Here is a 25,395-nt window from a genome sequence, read left to right on the forward strand (position 1 = left end):
TTGGTGACTGACTTCTGTAAATGGTGCTGGCATTTGTAGTAGCCCTAAACAGGGAAAGGTCAACAACACACTTTCTGCCCTGTTCATTTCAGAGAGCCCTGGACTTCTTGCGAAAGCACCAGTGGTGTAAGTTTAGGGCACAAAAATAAAAGTTTTTTTTTTAAATTGTAAGCTCTGAGGTGGTATTATGAATATTGTCTACATGATGAATAAGCTCCATAAAAGCAATGGGCAGTTACATCTTTTCTGTATTTTGGCATTCTTATTTATAGATGGTATCTACCTGAAAGATGTCATTATTTTTCTGAAATCATCCTGTTGTTTTTCAACAGATATCTACCCAAGGCCAAAGCCACATCCTCAACCCCAGCCTGGCAATCCCGGCAACAGTGGAGGTAATGAGTATTTTTAAATTTATTTTTTAAATTTATTTTTATTTTATTATTTTGTTTGATTCTATGTTATTTTACCATTTTATTTGATTCTATGTTATTTTACTTTATTTTACTATTTTATTTTATTATTTATTTTGGAGACAGTGTCTCGCTCTGTTGCCCTGGCCAGAGTGAAGTGATGTAATCACAGCCTCGAACTCCTGGGCTCAAGTGATCTTCCTCCCTCAGACTTTCAAGTAGCTAGGACAACAGATGTGCACCACCATGTGTGGCTATTTTTCAAATTTTTTGCAGAGACAGGATCTTGCTGTGTTGTTCAGGCTATTCTTGAACTCCTGGCCTCAAGCAATCCTCTGCCTCAGCCTCTCAAAATGCTGGGATTACAGGCACCAGCTATTGTGGCCCAGCCTGGTAATCAGTATTAAAATCCACTTTAGAAGTGTCTGGGGCCAGGCACAGTGGCTCATGCCTGTAATCCCAGCACTTTGGGAAGCCGAGGTGGGCGGATCACTTGAGGTCAGGAGTTTGACACCAGCCCGAGCAATATGATGAAACCCTGTCTCTACTAAAAATACAAAAATTAACCGGGCGTGGTGGCACATGCCTGTAATCCCAGCTACTCAGGAGGATGAAGCAGGAGAATTGCTTGAACCCGCAAGACACAAGACACTTGTGTCTCCAAGTGTCACTGTGGAGACACAGTGAGACTCCGTCTCAAAAGGAAAAAAAAAAAAAAAAAAAGAAGTGCTTCACACCTGTAATCTCAGCACTTTGGGAGGCCGAGGTCTCCTCAGGCAGATCACCTGAGGTCAGGAGTTCGAGACCAGCGGCCAACATGGTGAACCCGTTTCTACTAAAAATACAAAATTATCTGGGCAGAGTGATGCGTGCCTGTAATTCCAGCCACTGGGGAGGCTGAGGCAGGAGAATCGCTTTAACCCAGGAGGCGGAGGTTGCTGTGAGCCAAGATTGTGCCAATGCACTACAGCCTAGGTGATAGAGTGAGACTCTGTCTCAAAAAAAAGGGGGGGGGGTGGTTGGATACAAGTATTATTTAATGACTTAAAAATTCTCATCTCCATGGTGAAAGACCAGTCGCTTTTGAAATGCACAGACATTGTTTTGCGAGGAGTTCAGTTCTTCTATATCCACCAGCACCTGGGGATTACATTTAGTTGACAGTAAATAAATGTAAATTTTTTTGATGACATTGACTGAAAAAACCATGCACACTAAGACGTTTCAAGTTATGATGGAGGAAGGCAATTTTTTTCTTGTTTTTTTTTTTGTTGTTGTTGATGTTGTTGGTGTGTGTTCTACTCACTTATTCTTCCCTCTGCAAGAGTTATCTGTGGCCACTTTGCCTGTGTTCCTACAGCGCTTCCCATCTCCACCTTGGCAATTGTGTCTCGTGAACGTGAGATACTCAGGAAGGAGATGCTGGTCTGTAAAGTTGGAAGAGTCTCAGCGATTCCATTGTTGGGGCAAATGTGTGCAGATCAGGGAAGCTAAGATACACTGGGTGTCCTCTTCTCTCTACCTGCTTTAACCGTTGGGAGTTCCCCTGATTCTGATTGTTTCAGGACGTTGCTTGGATGTTGTCATATTCCTAGGGTTCAAGGCACTCTTCATGAAATCCAAGGAAACAAGCTTTGGGTATGTCCCAGTGCCATTTCCCTTGGGTCTTGCAACTGAAGAATTGTGTTTCTTCCCTAGAAAAACTAACACACTTTTGCCCACTCACTCACCTCCTGCAAGTCTCCAAAACCACAGCATTTTATCCTAGACTGTGTTCCCTCAGGAGGTGGTTCCTTCCTCTGCATTCCTGTACTCCATACTACTTGATATGTTCTTACATGCAACGCCATGCAATTGTGTTTAGTTGATTCCTTTGAATTCGAATGAGAACTCTACATGGGCATGGATTTTCGCCTTTCATTCACTGCTGCATTCCCCAGTCCGGAAAGCTATGCCTGGCACACAATGAGTCCTGGATGAAGGTCAGTTAAGTCATTAATGCTTGAGTCCCAACAGGCAAACAGCTGGATTCATGAATGAAAGACTTACCTCTACATCCCTTCATCAGGGTGTAGAGCTTCAACTCCATTTCCTGGAAAGCTCTACAATAGCTCTTCCTCCTCAAAAGGCTCTGGTCTTGTGATTCATAGCATTCGTCCACCAAGACATGAATAAAGGATCTTTATGTCAGAGGTTCCCTGTTCAAAGCTGTTTTAGAGACCAGGCGTGGTGGCTCATTCGGGTAATCCCAGCACTTTGGGAGGCCGAAGTGGGAAGACTACTTGAGGTCAGGAGTTCAAAACCAGCCTGGCCAACATGGTGAAACCCCATCTCCATTAAAATACAAAAATGAGCCAGGAGTGGTGGCGGGAACCTGTAACCACAACTCCTTGGGAGCTCGAGGCAGGAGAGTCACTTGAACCCGGGAGACGGAGTTCAGTTGGAGTTGCAGTAAGCCGGGACCATGCCATTGCACTTCAGCCTGGGTGACAGAACGAGACTCCATCTCAAAAACAGTAAAAATAAAAAAGCTGTTTTAGGAAACATCCCATTTTTATTATTTTTTGAGACAGGGACTTGCTTGGTTGCCCAGGCTGAAATGCAGTGTCGGGATCACGGCTCACTGCAGCCTCCACCTCCTGGGCTCAAGCAATCCTCTGACTTCAGCCTCCTGAACAGCTGGGACTACAGGCACACAGCACCCCACCTGGCTAATTTTTTCTTTTTCTTTCTTTTCTTTTCTTTTTTTTGTGTGTGTAGGGACAGGGTTTCCCTCTGTTGCCCAGGCTGGTCACAAACTCCTGGCCTTAAGTGACCCTCCTGCCTTGACCTCTCAAAGTGCTGGGATTACAGATGTGAGCCACTGAGCCCAGCCTAGGAAACAGCCTTTTAAGTCAGGTGCAATGTCTCCTGAACTCCCCAGAGCCTCTGTGCATGCGACTCACTTCAGCTTCACAGACCTATGCGACTGCAGGATCAGATTAGGGCACTCACTTACCGGCAGTCCCACATTTCTGGAGCGTCTGTGCTGAGGGAACGGTCCATGCTACAGCAAAGCAGAACAACCACTCTGCCTTTCGTATTTTATACTTTTTTTCTTTTTTGAAACAGGGTCTCTCTGTGTCACTCAGGCTGGAATGCAGTGGTGTGATCATAGCTCACTGCAGCCTCCAATTCCTGGACTCAAGTGATACTCCTGGCAGATGGGACTACAGGCGCACACCACCAAGCCCAGATAACTTTTTGTATTTTTTGTAGAGATGGGGGGTCTCACTATGTTGCCCAGGCTGGTCTCCAACTCCTGGCCTCAAGCAGTCCTCCCGCCTCCACCTCCCAAAGTGCTGGGTTGCACCCAGCTTGCATTTCACATGCTTAATAAACCCAATCAGCATGTTTCCCACCCGCAGAGTGGCAATAGTGCACGTTAGCAAGGATTTCTTATAGACCAAGACCAAAGACCTAATTACTTATCTGTTGACCAATCTTGGAGAGGAAAGGCAGAGTCCAAGGCTTAATTCGGGGTCCAGGAACCATAAGAGGAAGGTCTCCTTGGATCTCATTTGAGCCTGAAGTAGTTCAGTCTATGACAGACACCGTCAGAGGGCAGAAGCGCAGGTGAACGCGGCAGTGGGAACTTTGTCAGGGTAGCAAAGGACGTCTTAGGCAAGGAGGCTTGCAAAGCAGCCTTGGGTTATTGAGAAAGCTCTCTCAGGGTGGATTCTCAGGGCTCTGGGATCTTCTCCGTCTTGCAGGTGCCTCTGTTTTTTGGGAGGAAGCAGGTAGATCTCATGTGTCAGGGCAATAAGGAGCAGGAACGAATGGATGAAACAAATCTATTGGGGTGGGTAGTGGCTGTGCCCTGGGGAGCCGAGAGAGAGACAGGGGGATGGTGCTGGTTTCAGACAAGATAGTTGAGCAGAAACTTGAAAGAGAAAAGGAGAGTGGATTGTGGGGACCTGAGGAACTGGAATTCTGCCTGGGAAATCGGTCACTGCCAACGTGAGGGGTGGGGTTAGGAGCGTGCCTATGGTGATGGAGAAGCCTGGGGGAGGTGCCTGGTTGATGGGACGAGAGGAGCCGTCAGCAGAGAAGGAAAAGCCCAGAGTCTCCTTCCAGGCTTGCTTAAGGGCTAGGGAGGGGCAGGATATGAGATGATGTTGGAGGATTCTGAGCAGGGGACGGGCCTAGGTGGGAGGCGGGGCAGAAGGAGAGCTGGACGAGGACATGGTGAGAGGCGATGTTGGCTCATCCAGGAAGGACGGCCAGGAGGGAGCAGAGGGAAAGGGGCGCGCAGAGGTCCCAGAGGCAGGGGCAGCGGAGAACGTCCAGGGAAGGAGGGAAGGGCAGGGGATTTGGAGACGGGGCACCCTGAGAGAGAGAGGGATCCAGGCAGCAGGCAGACACCACAGCCTGAGCTTCACCCCAGCTCAAGGTTGGCTCTCAGAGGGCTTTGAGCGGAAGGTGGGCAAACACCTGCAATAGGAGACCACACTGCAAACGTTCTGGGCCCTGCACACGCCTCCTTGCAGGCCAGGTGGCCAGCCCACAAGGTAATTTAATTCCTGGTGCCTGTGGGCGTCCTGGAAAGAGCCAGTTGGCATCGGAACGCTCTTCTCCAAAACCTGTCCCAGTGCCCCCAACGCGGACCTGGTGTGAAGGGGACCTTTAGAGAGGTCGCGTTAGCAATGCCATGTGCTCTGCCCCACAGGTTACTTCAATGATGTGGACCGTGATGATGGACGCTACCCGCCCAGGCCCAGGCCGCCTGCAGGTAGGTGCCGAGCCGCTCCAGACGGGACACATTGTATTTGCGCAGAGAGGGTGGGATGAGAGGCCTGAGATTGGGGATGAGAGGCCTGAGGTTGGGGCAGAGTTGGTCACGGGTGGACGATAGGCTGGTGCAGGGGATGACAGAGAAGGCCCCATGGCCGCATCAGTGGGGTTTGCGGTCTGGGCATCTATCCACCTCTCCAGGCTGGTGGGCTGGATGGAAACAAAATGAACTGGTAGAACTGGAGGGTCCACTGAAACACCTGTGGTCATTTCTGTTTTGACTTGTATAGTGTAAGTGTGGCTGTATATGTCCAGACACACCTTTATATAGCTGCATGCTTCTCAATCTTCATTTGTGTGTATATGAAGGTTTATATATCTTTATATTTGCGTGTATGTATACTTTTAAATATATACAAATACATTTACATATGTAGGTATACGGGTTTTTTCATGTGTGTATATACATGCTTTTGTATATATACACTACGTAGATACCTTTCTATGCTTTTATATATGTATATTCCTGACTTTATATATATCCTTATATATATCTTTACATAGGTACATGTTTTATATGTGTATATATATCTTTATATTTATATGCAGATATATGCTTTTTATATATATTTATGTATTTATATGTATATCTTTTAATATATCTTTTAAAAATGTATCTTCATGTATATCTTTAAATACATATACATTTTATATATATTTTTATATTTTATGTGTATGTTACATAAATATATATCTTAACATATATAATTACATATATGCCTTTATATATATCTTTATATATGTACATATATACCTTTGTGTGTATGTGCTTTTATTTATGTATGTATATATTTATATATACACTTTTATATATACATATGTGTATCTCTTTATATGTGTGTATAAATACCTTTATATATGTACACATATACCTTTATGTGTATATACTTTTATATATGTTATATATACACACACACTTTATATATACATGTGTATATATGTTTATATAGGTATATGTCTTTATATATGTATATACATTTTTTTTTTTTTTTTTGACTCGGAGTCTCGCTCTGTCACCCAGGCTGGAGTCTGGAGTGTAGTGGTGCAATATCGGCTCACTGCAACCTCTGCCTCCTGGGTTCAAGCGACTCTCTGCCTCATCCTCCCGAATGGCTGGGATTACAGGCGCCTGCTAGCACACCCAGCTAACTTTTGTATTTTTAGTAGAGACGAGGTTTCACCATTTTGGCTAGGCTGGTCCTGAGCTCCTGACCTCGTGATTCAACCGCCTCGGCCTCCCAAAGTGCTGGGATTACAGGCATGAGCCACTGCACCTGGTCTATATGTATATCTTTTAATGTATCTTTATATGTCTTTAATATATCTTTACATACATAAACATTTTATATACATTTTTATGTTTTATGTCTATGTTATATAAATATATATTTTTATACATATATAATTATATACCTTTATTTATATATATCTCTATATATACATATATACCTTTATGTATATATGCTTTTATATATGTATGTGTACATTTATATGTACACTTTTATATATGCATATGTATATGTCTTTATGTGTATAAATATCTTCATAAATATATTTATATATCTATATACAACCTTTATATAGGTATAAATATCTTATATAAGTATATATTTTATGTGTATATATGCATTCTTTGTATATACACACATTTGTAAATGTCTTTCCATATATGTATGCATATGTAGCTTACATATGTTTCTATACTGTTATATATACATGTTATATATACATGTATACCTTTACTGTTACCTTTACTCTATACTGTTATATATACATGTATACCTTTATATATATGCATACTGTTTTATATATGTGTATATAGGTCCCTTCATGTATATGTATATATACATTTAGGGGTGTGTGTATATATACCTTTGTATATGTACATATATCTTTATACACACAGACATATATAAACACTTCTAATATGAAGTTTTCTCTATAATTGGAGGTGAATGTCTACCAAGAATCTTTCATATAGAAATACAAGTACAGACAATAGGAGATGGAGATGCATACAACATTGGGCTGAAGAGTGTGATCTTTGAGGCTTTATTTTCAAGCATGTGAGGTTTCTGGTCTGTTTAGTTTTGCAATTTTATTTTAGAAGACATAAAGGACTTGTCCCACATATTTTGCAAAGCTGGATCTGCATCCTTCGGACAACCAGATTGCATCCAGTCATCTTTTCTGCCGTGTTTACTTGCAATAAATAAAGAGCACTGTCTTAGAATTTATTACAATAACAATCAGGAATAAACTAAAATTACTAGTTATTTTTGAAAGGAGAAACTAAGAATATTTGTGATTGAGACCATCTGCTGCAAGGTCCTCCTAATCCGGAGTAGGGGTGGCTGGTCTCTTATCAGTTTCTCGGCAGGAAGCGGGTGCGCCTGCGTGAATTTGGAGTCCCCGGGGTGACTGTTTGTCCTGTGATGGCAAAGTGTTTTTATAGCTACAGCTCAGTGTTGGCATGAGTTTTCCCACGGGGAAGAGGACGCTTTGGTGGGGCCACCCTTCACTCTCCCCTACTGGTCACTCTTTGGAGCTCTCTTGGCAGTGACACGTTCACACGACTTGTTGCCATTCCCAATGAGCTGGACAGACCAACACCTGCAGGAAACGCCACGCTAGGACACCTGAACATCCCTCAACTCTACCTTCTCTGTCTAACAGGAGGTGGCGGCGGTGGCTACTCCAGTTATGACAACTCCGGCAACACACATGGTACCCCCACATCTGGGCACGCGGTGGTGGGTGGAGGGTGGGAGGGGTCGTCTTTCCAGGGCTCCCGGTTGCATTCTGCCCTGGGCCTTCTACCTGGAGTCTTTGGTGAGTGGGGTGCTGTGTGCCGGTGCCTGGTCTTCTGAGAACCTGTCTGTGCTGGACTGTTCTGCTTCTGTTCCCCAGGAGGGTGGGTGCAGCCACACGTACACACACACACACCTTTGTTTAGGTAAAAGTAAACAGAGCAAAGAACTATACAACTAATTAGAGAAAGACAGCATCCAACAAACTGGAAATTCTTTAGGGGCGCAGCTCACTTACTTCAAACAGAATAGAAAACACTTTCAATGGCCGGGCGCGGTGGCTCACGCCTGTAATCCCAGCACTTTGGGAGGCCGAGACGGGAGGATTGCTTGAGCCCAGGAGTTTGAGACCAGCCTGAGCAACATGGCAAAACCCTGTCTCTACAAAAAATACATATATACAAAAAGTAGCCAGGCGTGGTGGCATGTGCCTGCAGTTCCAGCTACTCAGGAGGCGGAGATAGGAGGATCGCTTGAGCCCAGGAGGTCGCGACTTCAGCGAGCAGAGAGAGATAAGATGGCGCCACTGCGCTTCAGCTTGCGTGACAGACTGAGATCCTGTCTCAAAAAAAAAAAAAAAAAAAAAAGATAACTCTTTTGGTCGGTGATTATGCCCAGAATGAAAGCAGTGTTCTACAGGAGCCATAAACAGCCTCTTGGCTTGGTTGAGTTTTTCTCATGGAGATCAGGGGACCTTGAAACCCTCGGATCCTCTCCGGATTTGGAAAAGGAGGACTGAAGCAAAATGTCATCCCTGAGAAAGAAAACAAGAACAAAACACTCTGGAGGCTGATTTTAAACCGTTGTCTCCATTTTAACATTTTCCCTTTGTTAAGAGTTTTGCACACCTTCAATGAATTGAGTAACCATCTTTTCTTTTCTTTTTTTCTTTTCTTTTCCTTTTTTTTTTGAGACAGAGTTTTGCTTGTTGCCCAGGCTGGAGTGCAGTGGTATGATCTCTGCTCACTGCAACCTTGGCTTCCTGGGTTCAAGTGATTCTCCTGCCTCAGCCTCCCAAAGTGCTGGGATTACAGGCATAAGCCACTGCGCCTGGCTAATTTTTGTATCTTTAGTAGAGATGGAGTTTCACCATTTTGGTCAGGCTGGTCTTGAACTCCTGACCTCAGGTGATCTGCCCTCTTCAGCCTCCCATAGTGCTGGGATTACAGACGTGAGCCACCGCGCCTGGCCTTGAGTAGCCATTGGTTAAAACTAATATGTGCCAAGAGCTCTGGCAAGGTGGGAAGTACTTTTTTTCTTTTTTTTTTTTTTCAGATATGGTCTCATTAGGCTTTGTGAGAGCCAAGGCTCTTGGCTCCCTAAGTTTTCTCTGAATCTCTGACACGAGGCAGCTTAATCAATAGGAGAAAAAGCATACAAATGTATTGAGTGGATATACACGCAAACCTTCAGAACCAAGACTCAACCACCAATGGGATGCAAAAGCTTATAGAGCATCTTTTTTAACTTTGATGTTAGGTTCAGGGGTCCTTGTGTAGGGTTGTTATATAGGTAAATTGTTTGTCACAGGGGTTTGGTGTACACATTATGTCATCACCCAGGTAATAAGCATAGGTAGTTTTTCCATCCTCACTCTCCTCCCATCCTCTGCCCTCAAGTAGGCCCTGGTGTCTGGTGTTCCCTTCTTTGTGTCCACGTTGTCAATCGAGAAAAATGACGAGACGAGTCTAAAAGATTTATTTGCCAAAGTTAAGGTTAAGGACGCGCACCCAGGAGACTGGTCTGTGCCCTTCTTCGAAGATGATTTTGAAGGCTCCAAATTTAAAGGGGAAAGGGTGGGAAATTGAGAAGTACATAATTTTCATGGAAGTGGGAGGTAGGGAAAATAGTTATTCATGCTTTTGTCTGGCTCAGTGCATCTGTGTTTTTTACATAAGATGACATAGACAAATGGGGCAGAGGGAAAATGCAGGGAATCTGCATGTTGCATAAGATAATCTGGACAAAATGGGGCAGGGGAGCAATCACATATGATTTGTGTCTGGTGGGCGGGGGTGACTGCACCTGTAAAGATAAGCTATCAATTTGCATTGTCATGGTGAAATCTTCACAGCTCACTAGGAATTTCCTTGTGGGCAAAATATGGGGGAGACGTGTAGCTTTTCATCTTGTAGCCATTTTATTTAGGCACCAAAATGGGGAGGCAGATTTATGTGACCCAATTCCCAGCTTGACTTTTCCCTTTGACTAAATGAATTCAGGATCACAAAATTTAATTTCCTTTCACAGTGCATACTGTGTGTTTAGCTCCCACTTGTAAATGAGAACACATGGTATTTGGTTTTCTGTTCCTGCATTAGTTTGCTTAGGAGAATGGCCACCAGCTCGATCCGTGTTGCTGCAAAGGACATGATCTTGTTCTTTTTATGGCTGTGTAATATTCCACAATGTACGTGGGCCACATTTTCCTCATCCAGTCTACCATTGATGGGAACCTAGGTTGATTCCACGTCTTTGCTATTTGAGTTTGCTATTTGCTGTTCTTTGCAGGAAGAATGTGGGCTCAGAGCATGGCCCAAAATAGGTGATGTTGGTAAAGCAGGTTTAACAGGTGGCAAGCCAGGTGATGAGAGGCAGACAGGAAAAGGCCTGGCTGCAAGGGGGTCCTTGTTATGCAGATAAAGGTTCCCAGGTACCAGCACTCAGAGACAACCATGGTAAATGTTTCTTTTCAGACCTGTAAAGGTGTCAGAGTCTCAGTTTCTCTCTCCTACATCCAGGAAAAGCTTAGAAAGGGAGGGCCTGGCTGCAACAGCAAAGATCCTCTACAGACGCCAATTTCCCCACCTCAGTCTGCTGGCCCTGGAGCGGCAATTTCAAAATAAGGCAAAGCGATATATTTTGGAGTAAAATATTTTGATGTCTGTCATCTTCATTACCTCTGAAGCGAGTGTTGTCATCAGATCCGTTCAACAAAATGAAAGCAATGCATGACGCTCGACTGTCCACTTCAAAGGAGCAATAGCTGTGGCCCTATAGGTAGCTCATCCTCGGAACTCACTCCCTGTGACACAGACAAGCTTCAGGGTGGGAGGGGGCTCATGACAAGGTACTCATTACCTGGGGTCAAGAACTGTCCACTTTTGGCTGGGCATGGTGGCCCACGCCTGTAATCCCAGCACTTTAGGAGGCCAAGGTGGGTGGATCACTTGAGTTCAGGAGTTCAAGACCAGCCTGGGCAAAATAGTGAAACCCTGTCTCTCAAAAAAAATGCAAAAATTAGCTGGGCATGGAAGTGTGTGCCTGTGGTCCCAGCTACTTGGGAGGTTGAAGTTTGAGGCTGCGGTGAGCCATGATAGCACCACTGCCTTCCAGCCTGGGCCATGGATTGAGACCTTGTCTCAAAAAAAAAAAAAACCCAAAAAGAATTGACCACCTTCAACTCAACGTACTATGAGTTCCTTCCACCATCTTTCTGTAACTACCTAAGGGGTTCCCCTTACCTACTACCTAGATAGACCTGGTTTATTAAGATGGGAATTGCAATAGAGAAAGAGTTTAATTCACACAGAGCTGACTGAACGGGAGCCTGTGAAACGGTTATGCTGTCTGGGGTACATACCCTGGGGTTTGTTGTTGCACGCTGAGAAAGAATTCAGGACACAGACACATGTGGGTGGGTTAAGGAATTGAAAGTGTAATAGAAGAAAGGGGGGGGGGGAGAGAGAGAGAGAGAGAGAGAGAGAAAGAGAGAGAGAGAGAGAGAGAGAAACATCTGAAAAAGTTGAGAGGTTGTAGACCACAGCAGCTTTTATAGGCAGGCTGGAGGAGGTGGTGTCTGATTTACATAGGGCTCACAGATTGGTTCCATCACGTATGACTTCTACATAGTGTGTGGGGAAGGCTGGTGGCCCCACCCTAATCTTATTATGCAAATAGGCTTTCCAGTTGGTCAGTGCCATCTTGTCTGCTTCTTCTTGTACATGGGGCTGACAAAGAGGAGGGAAGATGAAGCCGCCATCTTGAACGTGTCTAGGCCCTAGTTCCTGCCGGCATTCACCCATGCAAGCTCCTAGCTGGCTTGTCTATGTCTGCGGCTCAACTTTACAGGCTGCTCTTTGTTAGAAAATTATTTGGGGCTGCTTTTCATTAAGAAGAAAAGCCTTACTGAGGACTCCCATACCCTTGCTATGTGCCTAAGTAATTAAGTAATTCCTTCTTAACTCCTATACCAACTGCAGTTTTTGCTTTTTTTTTCTTTAAACAGGGTTTCATTTTGTTACCCAGGCTAGACTGCAGTGGTGAAATCATAGCTCACTACAGCCTCAACCTCCTGGGCTCAAGCAATCCTCCTGCCTCAGCTTCCTGTGTAGCTAGGACCACAGGTGTGTGCCACCACACCTGGCTAATTTTTAAAATTTTTTTGTAGAGATGGGGTCTTACTATGTTGCCCAGGCTGGTCTTCAACTCCTGGCCTCAAGTGCTTCTCCCACCTCAGCCTCCCAAAGAGCTGGGGTTACGGGCATGAGTCACTGCACCTAGCCAAGACTGGAGTTTTATGGCTCAAATCAGCTTCTCCCAGAATTTGGACACTGGGATTTTTAAAGTATAATTTGGCCGGCAGGAGACCCGGGAGTGGGGAGTGCTGAGTGGTTGGTTGGAGGTGGAATGACAGAGGATGGACATGGGTTCTTCTAGCTGTCTTCTGTTCCTGTGTGGGACAGCAGAGCTGGCTGAGCCACATCACCAGTCTGGGTGGCGCCGGCTGGTGCATCTCAATGCAGGGTTTAAAAAATATCTCAACTTCAACCTTAGGTTTTACAATAGTGATGCCATCCCTAGGAGCACCTGAAGAGGTTTGGAATCTTGTGGCCTCCGGCTGCATGGCTCCTAACCTATTAATATAATTTCTAATCTTGTGACTACTTTGTTAGTCTTTCAAAGACAGTCTGATCCCCAGGGAAGAAGGGAGTTTGTTTCGGAAAAGGGCTGTTATCTTTGTTTGATTGTTAAGCTGTAAATTCCTCCTATGGTTATCTGAGTCTGAACAAGGGCTGTTTGAAGGCTGCAGGCACGATGCAGTCGGTTAGGTCAGATCTCTTTCACTGTCGTAATTTTCTCACTGTTATAATTTTTGCAAAGGCGGTTTCAACTTTACTGAAAATGTGAGGCAAAGACCAAATTTAATATTTTTACAGAAAGCCACTGGGAGTAGTTTTTTATTATTTTATTATTTATTTATTTAGAGACAGAGTCTCAACTCTATTGCCCAGGCTGGAGTGCAGGGGTGCAGTCATAGCTCACTGCAGCCTCAAACTCCTGGGCTCAAGAGATCCTCCCACCTCAGCCTCCCGAGGAGCTGGGGCTGCAGGCACACACCATCATACCCAGCTAAATTGAAAGAACTTTTTTTAGAGATAGGGTCTCACTGTTGTAATTGCCCAGTGGGTTTACCTTGCCCCCTGCCTAGACAGAGCTGATTTATCAAGACAGAGGAATTGCAATGGAGAAAGAGTCATTCATGCAGAGCCAGCTGTGCCAGAGACCAGAGTTTTATTAGTACTCAAATCAGTCTCCCCAGGCATTCAGGGGCGAGTTTTTAAAGATAAGTTGGCGGGTAGGGGCTTGGGAAGCGGGGAGGGCTGATTGGTCAGGTTGGAGATGGAGCCATAGGGGGTTGAAGTGAGGTTTTCTTGCTGTTTTCTGTTCCTGGGTGGATGGCAGACCTGGTTGAGCCAGATGACCAGTCTGGGTGGTGTCAGCTCATCCATCCAGTTCAGGGTCTGCAAAATATCTCAAACACTGGGCTTACGTTTTACAGTAGTGATGTTACCCTCAGGAGCAATTTGCAGAGGTTCAGACTCTTGAGCCAGACGCTGCACGACCCCTAAACCATAATTTTTCTTTTCTTTTCTTTTCTTTTTTTCGAGACAGAGTGTTGCTCTGTTGCCCAGGCTTGAGTGCAGTGGCGTGATCTCGGCGCACTGCATCCTCCGTCTCCCTGGTTCAAGCAATTCTCCTGCCTCAGCCTCCCCAGTAGCTGGGACTACAGGCACACGCCACCATGCCCGGCTAATTTTTGTATTTTCACTAGAGACGGGGTTTCACCATATTGTTCAGGCTGGTCTTGAACTCCTGATCTCAGGCGATCCACCCTCCTGGGCCTCCTAAAGTGCTGGGATTATAGGTGTGAGCCACCGCACCCTGCCCTAAACCCTAATTTCTAATCTTGTAGCTAATTTGTTAGTCCTGCAAAGGCCGACTGGTCCCCAGGCAAGAAGGAGGTGTTTTCAGGGAAAGGCTATGATCAGTTTTGTTTCAGAGTCAAACCATGAACTGAATTCCTTCCCAAAGTTAGTTCGGCCTATGCCCGGGAATGAACAAGGACAGCTTAAGGGTTAGAAGCAAGATGGAATCAGTTAGGTCTGGCCTCTTTCACTGTCGTCATTTCCTCAGGTACAATTTTTGCAAAGACGGTTTCACCATGTTGCCCAGGCTGGTCTTGAACTGGGCTCAAGCGATCCTCCTACCTTGGCCTCCCTAAGTGCTGGGATTACAGGCCTGCACCACCATACCCGGCCCACCTTGGAGTGTGTTATGTAAAGTGAGCTGTCCCCACACCCCTACAGCCTATGAATGAGCCTTTTCACCCCATGCACGATTCTCTAAAAATTCTCTCTACAGAGAGAGAGCTGTTCAGGACGTTTCTTTTGTTCTCTGGCATACTCATCAGTTAGAAAGAAATGATTCAGCAAGTGGCTCTCCGGAGAGCCCTGATCGTTTCCCGTTTTCCTGTGAAGTTAGTCTCAGTAGGTCTGCACTGTGCCATTTTTGGGGGACCATTATCTGGCTCCCAAATGGATCAAAGCTTACTGGTCAGGGTGCTGCTGTATCCCTGGGGCAAAACTGCCGGAAAATAGCAGATAGCCCTGTGGTCCTTGGCAGGGCCAGCTGGGCCAAGCGCAGCAAGCGTGCATGAGGCATAGCCCAGTTTTGGGAGCATGACGCTTGTTTTCGAGGATGCCTCTGCTTCCCTTCCTGCCTGGACCCCTGCTCTCCAGCCCCAGCAGAGCGAGGCTGTGAGTCAGTGCTCGGGTTAACAGTAGCATGGAGGTGCTGGCTGGGATGCAAGCCGCCGCCATGGGATGAGTTACACGGCTTCTCCCTGCATCCCTGAAGGAGGTGAAGAGTGTTAGGCCTGTTCTAACTTCATGCAGAGCACTGAGGGGTGGGGGTTGACCTTGGCTGGCCGCGGAGGGAAGCCCAAAGTCTGGCCTCCCTGCGGAGAGTGGGGAGAAAATGTTGCACTTGTGGTTTTTAAATACTAGTGGACAAGTTTCTCTAACACCCAGTGTTTTCGTCTGCTAAGGCTGCCATAGTAAATGCCTACAGCCAGGAGGGCTGAAGCAAAAGGGATTTCTTCTCCCACAGTCCTGGAGACTGGAAGTCTGAGATCAAGGTGTGAGCAGGGCTGGTTCCTCCTGAGGCCTCTCTCCTGGGCTTGTCGACATCATCATCTCCCTGTGTCCTCACAGGGTCGTCCCTCAGTGTGTGTCTGTGTTCCAGTCTCCTCTTCTTATGAGATGTCTTAGTCCATTTCAGGCTGCTATCACAGAATACCATAGACTGGGTGGATTGTAAACAACAGACATTGATTCTCCTGCAGTCCTAGAGGCCGGAGGCCCAAGATCAAGGTGTGGGCAGGGCTGGTTCCTCCTGAGGCCTCTCTCCTTGGCTTGTAGACACCGTCTTCTCCTTGTGTCCTCACAGGCTCATCCCTCTGTGTGTGTCTCTGTCCCCATCTCTTCTTATAAGGTCTGTAGTCCTATTGGATTAGAGCCCACCCTAGTGATCTCGTTTTATTTTAATCACCTCTCTAAAGACTTTGTGTTCAAATACAGCCACAGTCTGATGCCCTCGGGATTAGTACTGTGACCTGTGAATTTGGACGGGAATATAGTTCAGCCCATAGAACCCATTATCCACATAAGTCATTTCACTTCAAAATCAGCGCAAAGCATTAGTTTAAAAATCTCAAATCTGTATTTTTAAAAATTGCTCTTAACACGTTAGAAAAATGTAGAAAAACTTTTTTGTTGTTGTTTTTCTGAGACAAAGTCTCACTCTGTAGCCCAGCCTGGAGTGCAGGGACGTGATCATAGCTCATTGCAGCCTCCACCTCCTGGGCTCAAGCATTCTTTTGCCTCAGTCTCCCAAGTAGCTGAGACTACAGGTGCACATCACCACACTCGGCTAATTTTTTTTTTTTCAGTAGAAATGGAGTCTCACTGTGTTTCTCAGGCTCCAACTGAGCTCACGTGGTCTTACCGCCTTGGCCTCCCAAAGTGGTAGGATTACAGGTGTGCGCCACCACACCCAACCTGGAGGAATTTTTTTTTTAATGGGTTATGATTACTATTTGTGGCCTGCATTTTCTTCCTATTCTCTTTTTTTAACCAACATTTGCTGGCATTTTTTTTTACGCCCAAGGAAACACATTTGCCCATCTATGTCAGGCCTCGAGACCCTCAGGGATGTACATCTAATGCACCTTCAGCCACCAGTGTAAACAGTAAACAGGGCCAGACGACACCTGTGCACCTTCCCTGGCCTTGGGAGAGCCACTGGAATCTCTGCAGCCTTTAAGAGCATCTTGCTTCAGGTTTGCTGACCTGCTTGCTTCTGTGAGAGCATGTGGATTTCCTGAGCAATATCTAGCATTTCATGGTCTCTTTTCTACCCTTCAGGAAGACGGGGCTATAGACCCAACTCTCGTTATGGAAATACTTATGGTAAAGGAATTATGTCTTACAGAATATGTGAGGCAAAGCTGTCCATTTGCAAATAACTAACACACTGTCTGTACTGATGGGAAGCTGATGCTTTTATCCAATGCACAACAACTAACTGGCGATTCGGGTCTCTAATTTGCATTTTCCTTGGTCATCCATGCTGGGGGGAGATGTCGTGCATGCCCTGAGGACTTAATTTCTTGAAAGGAACTCTGGCCCACTTACAGGTGGTACTGGGTGCATGTGTGTGCACATGTGTGTGTATGCATGTGTTCACACACAGGTATGCTTGTGTGTATTGTGTGCGCATGCATGTGCACATGTGCATGTGGATTTTGTAATCATGCTCATAAGTGCATGTGGATTTCATGTGCACATGTGCAAGTGTCGGTGTGCACACATGTGGATTGTTTGAGCGCATGCATGTTTGTGTATGTGCACAGATGTGTTGGCATGTGCTTGTGCATTTTGCATGTGTGCATGTTTGTGCTTGGGTTGCATGTGCATTGCATGTTTCCCGTGTGTATCCATTCACATGCATACATTTAGGGTGTGCAAGCGCATGTGTGCACGTGGATAGATGCAGGAGTGTGCATCTGGGTGTGCTCGTGTGGTGCATGTGCATACTGCACAAATATATCATGTGTATCTGTGCATGTGGATTGTGCATATACATGCGTGTGTACAGGCATGCACATACACACATGAATGTGTTTGTGCATATTTGTGTGTACATGCACGTGCTTATGCATACATGTGTTAACATGTGCACACATGTGTACATGTGTATGTTTAGGCGAATTGTGCTTTATATGTGCTTTTGTTGCCTGTATGTGTGGTATGTGCATGTGTGTGTATGTGGGGATGTGTAGGATGTGCACGTGTGCTTTGTGTTGCGTTTGTATTTACGTGTTGCACATGTGTGTAAATGCGTGTGTGCATGCACATGTGTATGCGTGCTTTTCTGCCTGTGTGTTGCACGTTTGTTGCATGCTGCATGTGTGTATGCATGTGCACACACATTTGTGCATGTCAGTGTGTGTATGAATGGCACGTGTGTATGAATGGCACGTGTGTATGAATGGCACGTGTCTCCATGGAGTTGTCAGCCTGTGTGTGTTTTGCATGCGCACATATGTAGACTCCCCAATGCCGAAATTAAGGCTGCATCTCCCTCTCCCTGGGATTATCCCCATTCCACTAATGACCATTAGACGCGGCATACACATTCACATTCCTCCTCCTTATGCTCCTTATGCTGCTTGGCTGTCCCCCTCCCCCGTCAAGAATGTAAATTCCCTGAAAACAGGGATCTGTGTGCTGTGTTCACAGTCGCATCCTCGACAGTGCCCAGCAATAGAAGGCACTCCGTAAGCTCTGCTGAATAAACACGAACGTCCTTTTCCGCTTACAGGTGGAGATCACCATTCAACGTATGGCAATCCAGAAGGTAACTGATTGACTCACCTTGTCCCAACCTTTAATAAGAGCACACTCTCCTAAATCAGTGCTGGGAGGAGCTGTTTGGGCTTCTGTTTCCCAACCTCACGACTTTCATGGAGCACTCAAACTTTTTTTGTATATAAAGTAGCTTCTGAACAAAAATATCTGACCTTCAGCACAGGACCAATCAGAGTTGAGAGAAAGGAGAGGCAAGCATTGGTTTTCGCTGCAGAAGATGCCCCTTAGCTCTCAGAGTAAGGCTGTGAATGAGTGCTGAGACCATTGCACTTCTCCCAGTACCGCCATTACTCCCCTTTCTTTGACCAGCACTAACTTGAAACCCAAGAAGGACAGAAGAAAGGAAGCTATGAACACTCTGCCCAAAGAAGCCATCAGAGTGCACTGTCAATCCCATCTCAGGTCAAAGGAGGGAGAACTTGAAGCCCAGAAGGCTGACTTTGTGTCCTGTGTTGCTGGGAGAACAGGTTCCCCATTCCCTAAGAGTCATACTCTTGGAGATTTGGGCTGACGCCTGCTTGAGTTTAAGTTGAGAGTAAACGTGCTCAACCCCAAGGCTCTTGTGAGTTTTCAATGATGGGGGAGGAGAAAGTGATTGAAGCTGACCTCTGCCTTTCAATGAACATGCAGAGTACTAGTATCAATATTTTTGGGGTATGTTGGCATCCTTAGAAAAATTTATTGATTCTCCTTTTTCCCTCTATGGTGTAAAGTGAGGTCCAGAGATGGAAAAGGCAAGGCAAATAAACAAGTAATTGCAGTCAGATCTGATGAATAATTTGCTGGAACATATGGGATCCTGTAGCAAGGCAGAAGGGATACTCCTAGACTGGGTTAGGTGAGGGAGGTAGGGCTTCCTGGAGAGAACAATATCCAAGCCAGTCCCCCAAAATATGGGTGAGAGGTGCCCAGGAGAAGAGTGAGGTGTCAGGGAAGATAGTGTACTAGGTAGAGCTGGATACACACGTGGGGACACCAGAAATTGTGTAGCCAGGGTGTGGAATGCAACAGGAACCAGGGAAGGATGCAATGGTGACCAGGAAAGACCGCCAGGTTAGCAGAGGTGGAGTCTGCACTTCATAGAACCTTCATGGGAAAGAGCCTGCCCCTGTTGATGTGTGGGTGAAGAATGGACCTGAGGGGGCTCACTAAGGCCCAGGGAGACCCCCTTTCAGACCAGTTCAGTACCCCTTGGAAATGATGGCAGGCTGAATTAAAGCCTTGGCAAGGGAGGCAAAGAGAAACAGTCAGCTTGGATGACCACTTTTTAAGAACAATTGATTGTACTTGATTGATTTGTAAGAGATGGGAGAGAGGAAAAGGTACGTATCAGTCAGCTATGCTGTGTCACAAAAGACCCCAAAACTTAGTGGCTGGAAATAACAAGCATGTATTATGTTCATGATTATGTGAGTCAGCAATTTGGGCTGAAACCATTCTAGTGGTCCTCCTGGTCTCTTCTGAACTCCCTCTCTTGTGTGCAGTCAGCTGTAGGTGTGGCCAGCGCTTTGACCATGTTTCCTGCGTCTTCTTATATATCTGGGGCCTTAGGTGGAATGGCTCATCTCAGCTTCATATGGGCTGTCACATCCCTCCAGGAAGCCAGGCCAGGCTTCATCACATGGTGACCAGGCAGGGTACCAAGAGCATGAAGAGAAGCGTGCCTGGGCTTACAGCCACCACCTCTTCACTTGTGTGGCATTCTGTTGGCTAAGCCTGGATTCTCAGAATGAAGATGCAGCTCCACCTCTGGATGGGGAACACTGTGAAAGCGTACTGTGGAGTGTGTGCACATAGGGAGGGGAGGAATAGAGAGCTGTCTCTCCCAGGGGGCAGGGGGCAGCGGGCGGCAGCATCAGCCCTGGAGCAGGTTCGTGCGTTCAGTGACAGCACTCTTCCCCCCAACATGGCAGCCTCATTCATGGAGCAGCCTTGTGTCCCTCACCTATGCCATGCCACGTATTGGCCCAGCTGCTCAACCCAGTCTGAAGAAAGGCATGCATGGAAAGGGTGGCTATTTCAAATGGAAATGGTGATGTCTTCCTTTTTCCCTTTGGAAGTGTTGATTTTTGCCACATCAAGCTCCTTCTTCTTGTTCTTTGTGCAGGAGTACCAAAGCTCTGGGGTAATTTGCCATCGAGGCACTGAAGATGCATATGTGTAGTGTGTGCTTGGGTCTAGAGTTCCAGCATGCCTTTGAAAGCAGGCCTATCTGGCAATTTTTCGTTGAACAATATTTTTGCATGAGTGAGCGTTCTACATCTAAAAAGGCACAAAATAGTTTTGACATGTGCCTGTCATCCCAACTACTCAGGAGGCTGAGGCAGGAGGATCGCTTGAGCCCAGGAGTTCAAGACCAGCTTAGGCAACATAGTGACACCCCATCTCTAAAAAAATAAATCAGGCCAGGCGCGGTGGCTCGCCTCTGTAATCCACACACTTTGGGAGGCCGAGGCAAGTGGATCACCTGAGGTCAGGAGTTCGAGACCAGCCTGGCCAGCATGGTGAAACCCTGTCTCTACTAAAAATATAAAAAGTAGCTGGGTGTGATGGCATGGCCTGTAGTCCCAGCTACTTTGGAGGCTGAGGCAGGAGAATCACTTGAACCCAGGAGGAGGAGGTTGCAGTGAGCCGAGATCACACCACTGTATTCCAGACTGGGCGGCAGAGCAAGATTCCATCTCAAAAATAATAAGAAAAAATATTAATAAAATTAATTAAAAGGCATACACGAATTGACTTCAACAAACAAACAAAAATGCCACGGGCCTCGTCTGTGCAAATCCTGGCCTTGGATGTCTCCAGTGGTAAAATGTGGTTGACAAGCTTGGCTCTTTGTGAAAACAGAATTACTTCCTAAGGTGTTTTTTTTTTTTCGTTTTTGTTTTTTAATTAACTTTCTCTTTTTTTTTTCTGTGAGTACAAGGATGGGAAGGGATGTGATGGAGAAGTTACTAGATAGGTGCAAAAGTTATTGCAGTTTTTGTCATTACTTTCAATGGCAAAAATGGCAATAACTTTTGGACCAACCTAATATTTAAGCAGTTTTCCTGCAGCCGTGTTTTTCTCAGATGCGCTTTGCTTTTTCTCCACTCCTGCAGGCAATATGGTAGCAAAAATCGTGTCTCCCATCGTATCTGTGGTGGTGGTGACACTGCTGGGAGCAGCAGCCAGTTATTTCAAACTAAACAATGGGAGAAATTGTTTCAGGACCCGTGGTAAGTTTGGCTCTGAACATTATTTTCCTTGTTACTAAGCCTGATTTTTAAAAAAAATTACTTTCAGATGTCTGTCACTAGCAAGGTTATTTCTGGTTAAGTTCAATATACATAACTTGCCTAATCATGTGATTTTTTAACATTTATTTTTATTTTTTTTGAGACAGAGTTTCACTCTGTTGCCACGGCTGGAGTGCAGTGGCACGATCTCGGCTCATTGCAACCTCCGCCTCCCGGGTTCAAGAGATTCTCTTGCCTCAACCTCCTGAAGAGCTGGGACTACAGGCGGGCACCACCACGTCTGGCTACTTTTTGTATTTTTAGTAGAGATGGGGTTTCATCATGTTGGCCAGGCTGTTCTTGAACTCCTGACCTCAAGTGATCTGCCCGCCGTGGCCTCCCAAAGTTCTGGGATTACAGGCGTGAGCCACCGCACCTGGCCACCGATTGGGTTTTCCTGGTCAGGTGTAAGCTGTACCTTCCCCTAAACCTGGTTACAATGACACTGGCACATTATCTGCCTGATGTAAAAGAGGGGGAGAAAGAAAGGAAAGAAAAAGAAACAAACAAAAAAAATTACTAAGCTACATTGCAAGACTATAAGCATGGCGGTTGATTTAACTAGCCAAATACAGTTCTGTTCTGTTCTGTATTCAGTGACATTTTCGTCACAGGTGAGTCAGGAAAAATATCTGGGTTGAATGTGAATGTTTTCCACAGAACCCGACCCGCAAAGAAAACTACCGAATCACTAAATTTTAAGCCTCTTGATGGAATTCCAAAGCTGTGCTCAGACCATAGGGGAAAAGAAAGATCTGCTGTGGCTTCTTGGGTTTGAAGAATCACTGGGGATTTGAGAGCAGAGGATGCCCTAAAGAAATCTCTGAAACAACAGTCAGGGATTGTTTTGTAGACAAAAGAGTGACACAGATCTTTAACTGGGGGTCTCTGGAGGTTTGGTTTAAACCTCAGGCCACCCACATCAGAATCTGTCTGAAGTTTGCCCAGGGCCCTCTAAATCATACCTTCTTTGTGTCCCTAAAGGAAACCAGAAAGGGATGCCCATTCCTACGGTGTTTGCTTTAGGATTTGCATTTGGCCTCAAAAATCCTAAAACCTTCCCCTGCGCTCCCTCTGCTGGTAAATGGGCAGTATCAACCATTAGCTAATGAACCTCGGGGGTCAGCCTCCATCTACATTACACCCCGTCCTGAAATTTTGGGAGGAAACTGAGTTTCTGAAAAACAGTCTTATTTCCCTGGCAACCTGACAGCAGATTCTTGGGTTCAGTGACAACACTCTTTCACCAACATGGCAGCCATCATTAATGAGACACCACGTGTTAATTTCAGTAGTATTTGTGGCAGTGATTTGTAAGCCTTTGTTAACCAAGGGCTGAAACTGAGTGAGCAGAGAGAGGCACCCGTCTCCACAAGCACAAAATGTAAAGGCAGGGAACAGGGGACATCCACAAACTCAATAATCAAGGCAAATATATTTTAGTGCAATATTTTTAAAGGAAAATCATTGGACTGGGGGCCAGCTGAGTTTCTGAAATAGGTGTAGTTTTAAAAACGTGGACGATGCCTGCCCCATTTATCTGAGGTGGAAGCATGTTTTTGCTAAAGGGGTGTAATGTCTTGAAGCTCTTTCATGCCTTTTGGCTACCTGGTAAGTCTTTTGTCTACTTTCTCCATTGTACTTCAGTGATACCCTCACCAAGTATTCCCAAGCACCAAGTTTATCTTCCCTTCCCTTAAAGTTCCTGAGATCAGAAAGGAGGATGTAGACAGAGTGAGATGATGTTAGGGAGATCTCTTCAAGGTGAGCAGTGACATTTATGTGGATCCTGGGCCCATATCATCTTGCTGGCTGTAAAACCTTTATACTATCTAGGAAATATGTGTATGACAGCACTACGTAGGGGTTTGGTATCAAATGGGGCTCAGACCTCTGTGAACTTGACTCTAAGGTTCCAGGCTGCTGCTAATGGTACCCAGCTGTCCACCTATCCTTAGTTGGGCCAATAATTTTCTCTCTCTCCTAAAGGATGATGTGCATGGTATACTAACCATATCCATGGTGATGTGGTGCAGTGCACAACCTGTGGAACTGTATACATGCTGAGGCCATACACTGAAGCTTGCATACTTTGTAGAGAAAGAGTTGTAGTAAGGGAGCTACATAGATAGCAGCAGATGTCTGTCACTTGATGTGGACTTTTAAGAATCGTACTTTGCTTTTATTTTGTAAAGTGGAGCAAATGACAACACCACTTCAGAAGTTATAAAGACCAAGAAGGCCATATTAAAAAAAAAAATTCCTACAAATATTAGTTTTAACCAAAAAGAAAGTTACTCAATTCATTTAAGATCATCAAAATCCTTAACAAATGGCAAAATGTAAAAAACAATGTTTAGAAAACTAATATTTGTTTCCAGATATGATTTTAACAGTTTTTAAATATTTTCTATTTTTAATTTTTCCAGCTTTATTAAGGTACAGTTGACAAATAAACGTTGTATATATTTAAGATGTACAATTTCATTGCTGCATCATTTATTTGTTCTAATCTATTTCCTTCTGCTGAATGTAAAGCAAGTGTCATGTAGACAGCACATAGTTGGATCTTGGTTTTCTTTTTTTGAAGTAGATTTTTCATTCTTCTAGCTTTATTAAAGTATAATAGACAAATATTGTATATATTTAAGATGTGCAACTTCGTTTCTGCTTCATTTTTTTTCTGTTCTAATCTTCCTTCTGCTGAATCTAGAGCAAGAGTCTCTGTAACAGCATAGAATTGGATCTTGGTTTTCTTTTTCTTTAATAGACTTTTTTCCCCCCCACAATGACATTTGTTTCCAATCTGCCTTTCAGAACCAGAAAATGTCTGAAGACGTTGAGATCCCCTGATTACTTTGAGAAAAACAACTAAAACAAGAACGCTGTTTATCACTGTTGTGGAAATTTCCTTTTATTCTTGACACAATTTGATGACCTAAAGTGTGTTTTCTTCTGTGTGAAGTACGTGAGCTGCCTCACTAAGCATTCCCAACTCATTGGATGTGATGTGGTTATAGAGATAAATTAGGCAGCTAGACCCTGCATTCTAAAAAAGGATTGCTTGATCTGTTGCTTTGGCCATTCATTTGCACAAAGAGACTGGCTCTCTGTTCTGAGATCTTCAGCTACCTCGTGGTGCAATAACACACACATGCTTAACCATGTTGATGGCACAAAGCAGTGAGCAGTAGGGAGGCAGAGTATCTTGGTGGGGAGGGGATGCTATCAGCTTCTGGGAGATGGAGAATATCGTTGAGTTTCCAAAGATGCTGGGCCTGTGCTAAATTCTTCAGTGTTATAAAAAATCATTGAGCATTCATTATTGCGAATGAAGTGGGGATGCATTATTTCTGACACCCACAAGCAGGGTTTGAGCATCCTTTCAGCTTTGATGTATCTGCACATAAAATTATTATTACCTGAAGAAAATAAGGCTGCATTTTGAAATGCTAAGTGCAAAGCGACTGATGTTAAAACCATCTGGGGGAAATCTTGGGATACTTTTTCCTAGAAAATCACATGGTTTTGATATGTTTTGGCGGATAGGAGACAGAAATGGTGATTGTCAGGTGTTGAGTCCTTTTGTAGTATTTGTAGTCTTTGATACTCTGTAAGTACTGGTTCCTAAGGCAACAACATTGCATTCCTTGGTTTATACTTTTTCTATTCACCAGAGTAGGAAATCTTAAATCCTTAGGCATCCAAGAAGTATACTAGCTTTTTGCTTCTCTTTTAGAAATACTTGTGGGGAGAGAAAAAAGGATAGTTTGGGCATATTGGTATAGTTTGAGGAAACTAAGGTTAATGTTCATGTAACATTTAGACTTTGCCATAAATATCAGAA

The 25,395-nt window shown here is 45.0% G+C and overlaps 1 protein-coding gene across 1 annotated transcript; it reads left to right on the top strand.

The window, feature by feature from the left end:
• Window positions 1-202: 202 nt before the first annotated feature.
• Window positions 203-25,395, top strand: XG (Xg glycoprotein (Xg blood group)). The gene is made up of 7 exons (XM_050777484.1): window positions 203-395; window positions 5,122-5,184; window positions 7,923-7,973; window positions 16,765-16,809; window positions 18,224-18,259; window positions 21,372-21,488; window positions 24,366-25,395. The coding sequence occupies exons 1-7, from the start codon at window positions 203-205 to the stop codon at window positions 24,380-24,382; spliced, it is 522 nt and encodes a 173-aa protein (XP_050633441.1). The 3' UTR covers window positions 24,383-25,395.

This window comes from Macaca thibetana, chromosome X (genome assembly GCF_024542745.1).
Source record: "Macaca thibetana thibetana isolate TM-01 chromosome X, ASM2454274v1, whole genome shotgun sequence".
Classification (NCBI taxonomy): Eukaryota; Metazoa; Chordata; class Mammalia; order Primates; family Cercopithecidae; genus Macaca; species Macaca thibetana.

What these genes read in the sequence shown, in the direction of transcription:
- XG (XM_050777484.1), top strand. Translation starts at nt 203, where the DNA reads ATGATGAATAAGCTCCATAAAAGCAATGGGCAGTTACATCTTTTCTGT. An exon ending in CAGGCCCAGGCCGCCTGCAG is followed by an intron (nt 5,185 to 7,922) that starts GTAGGTGCCGAG and finishes TCTGTCTAACAG; the next exon opens with GAGGTGGCGGCGGTGGCTAC. An exon ending in TCGTTATGGAAATACTTATG is followed by an intron (nt 16,810 to 18,223) that starts GTAAAGGAATTA and finishes TTCCGCTTACAG; the next exon opens with GTGGAGATCACCATTCAACG.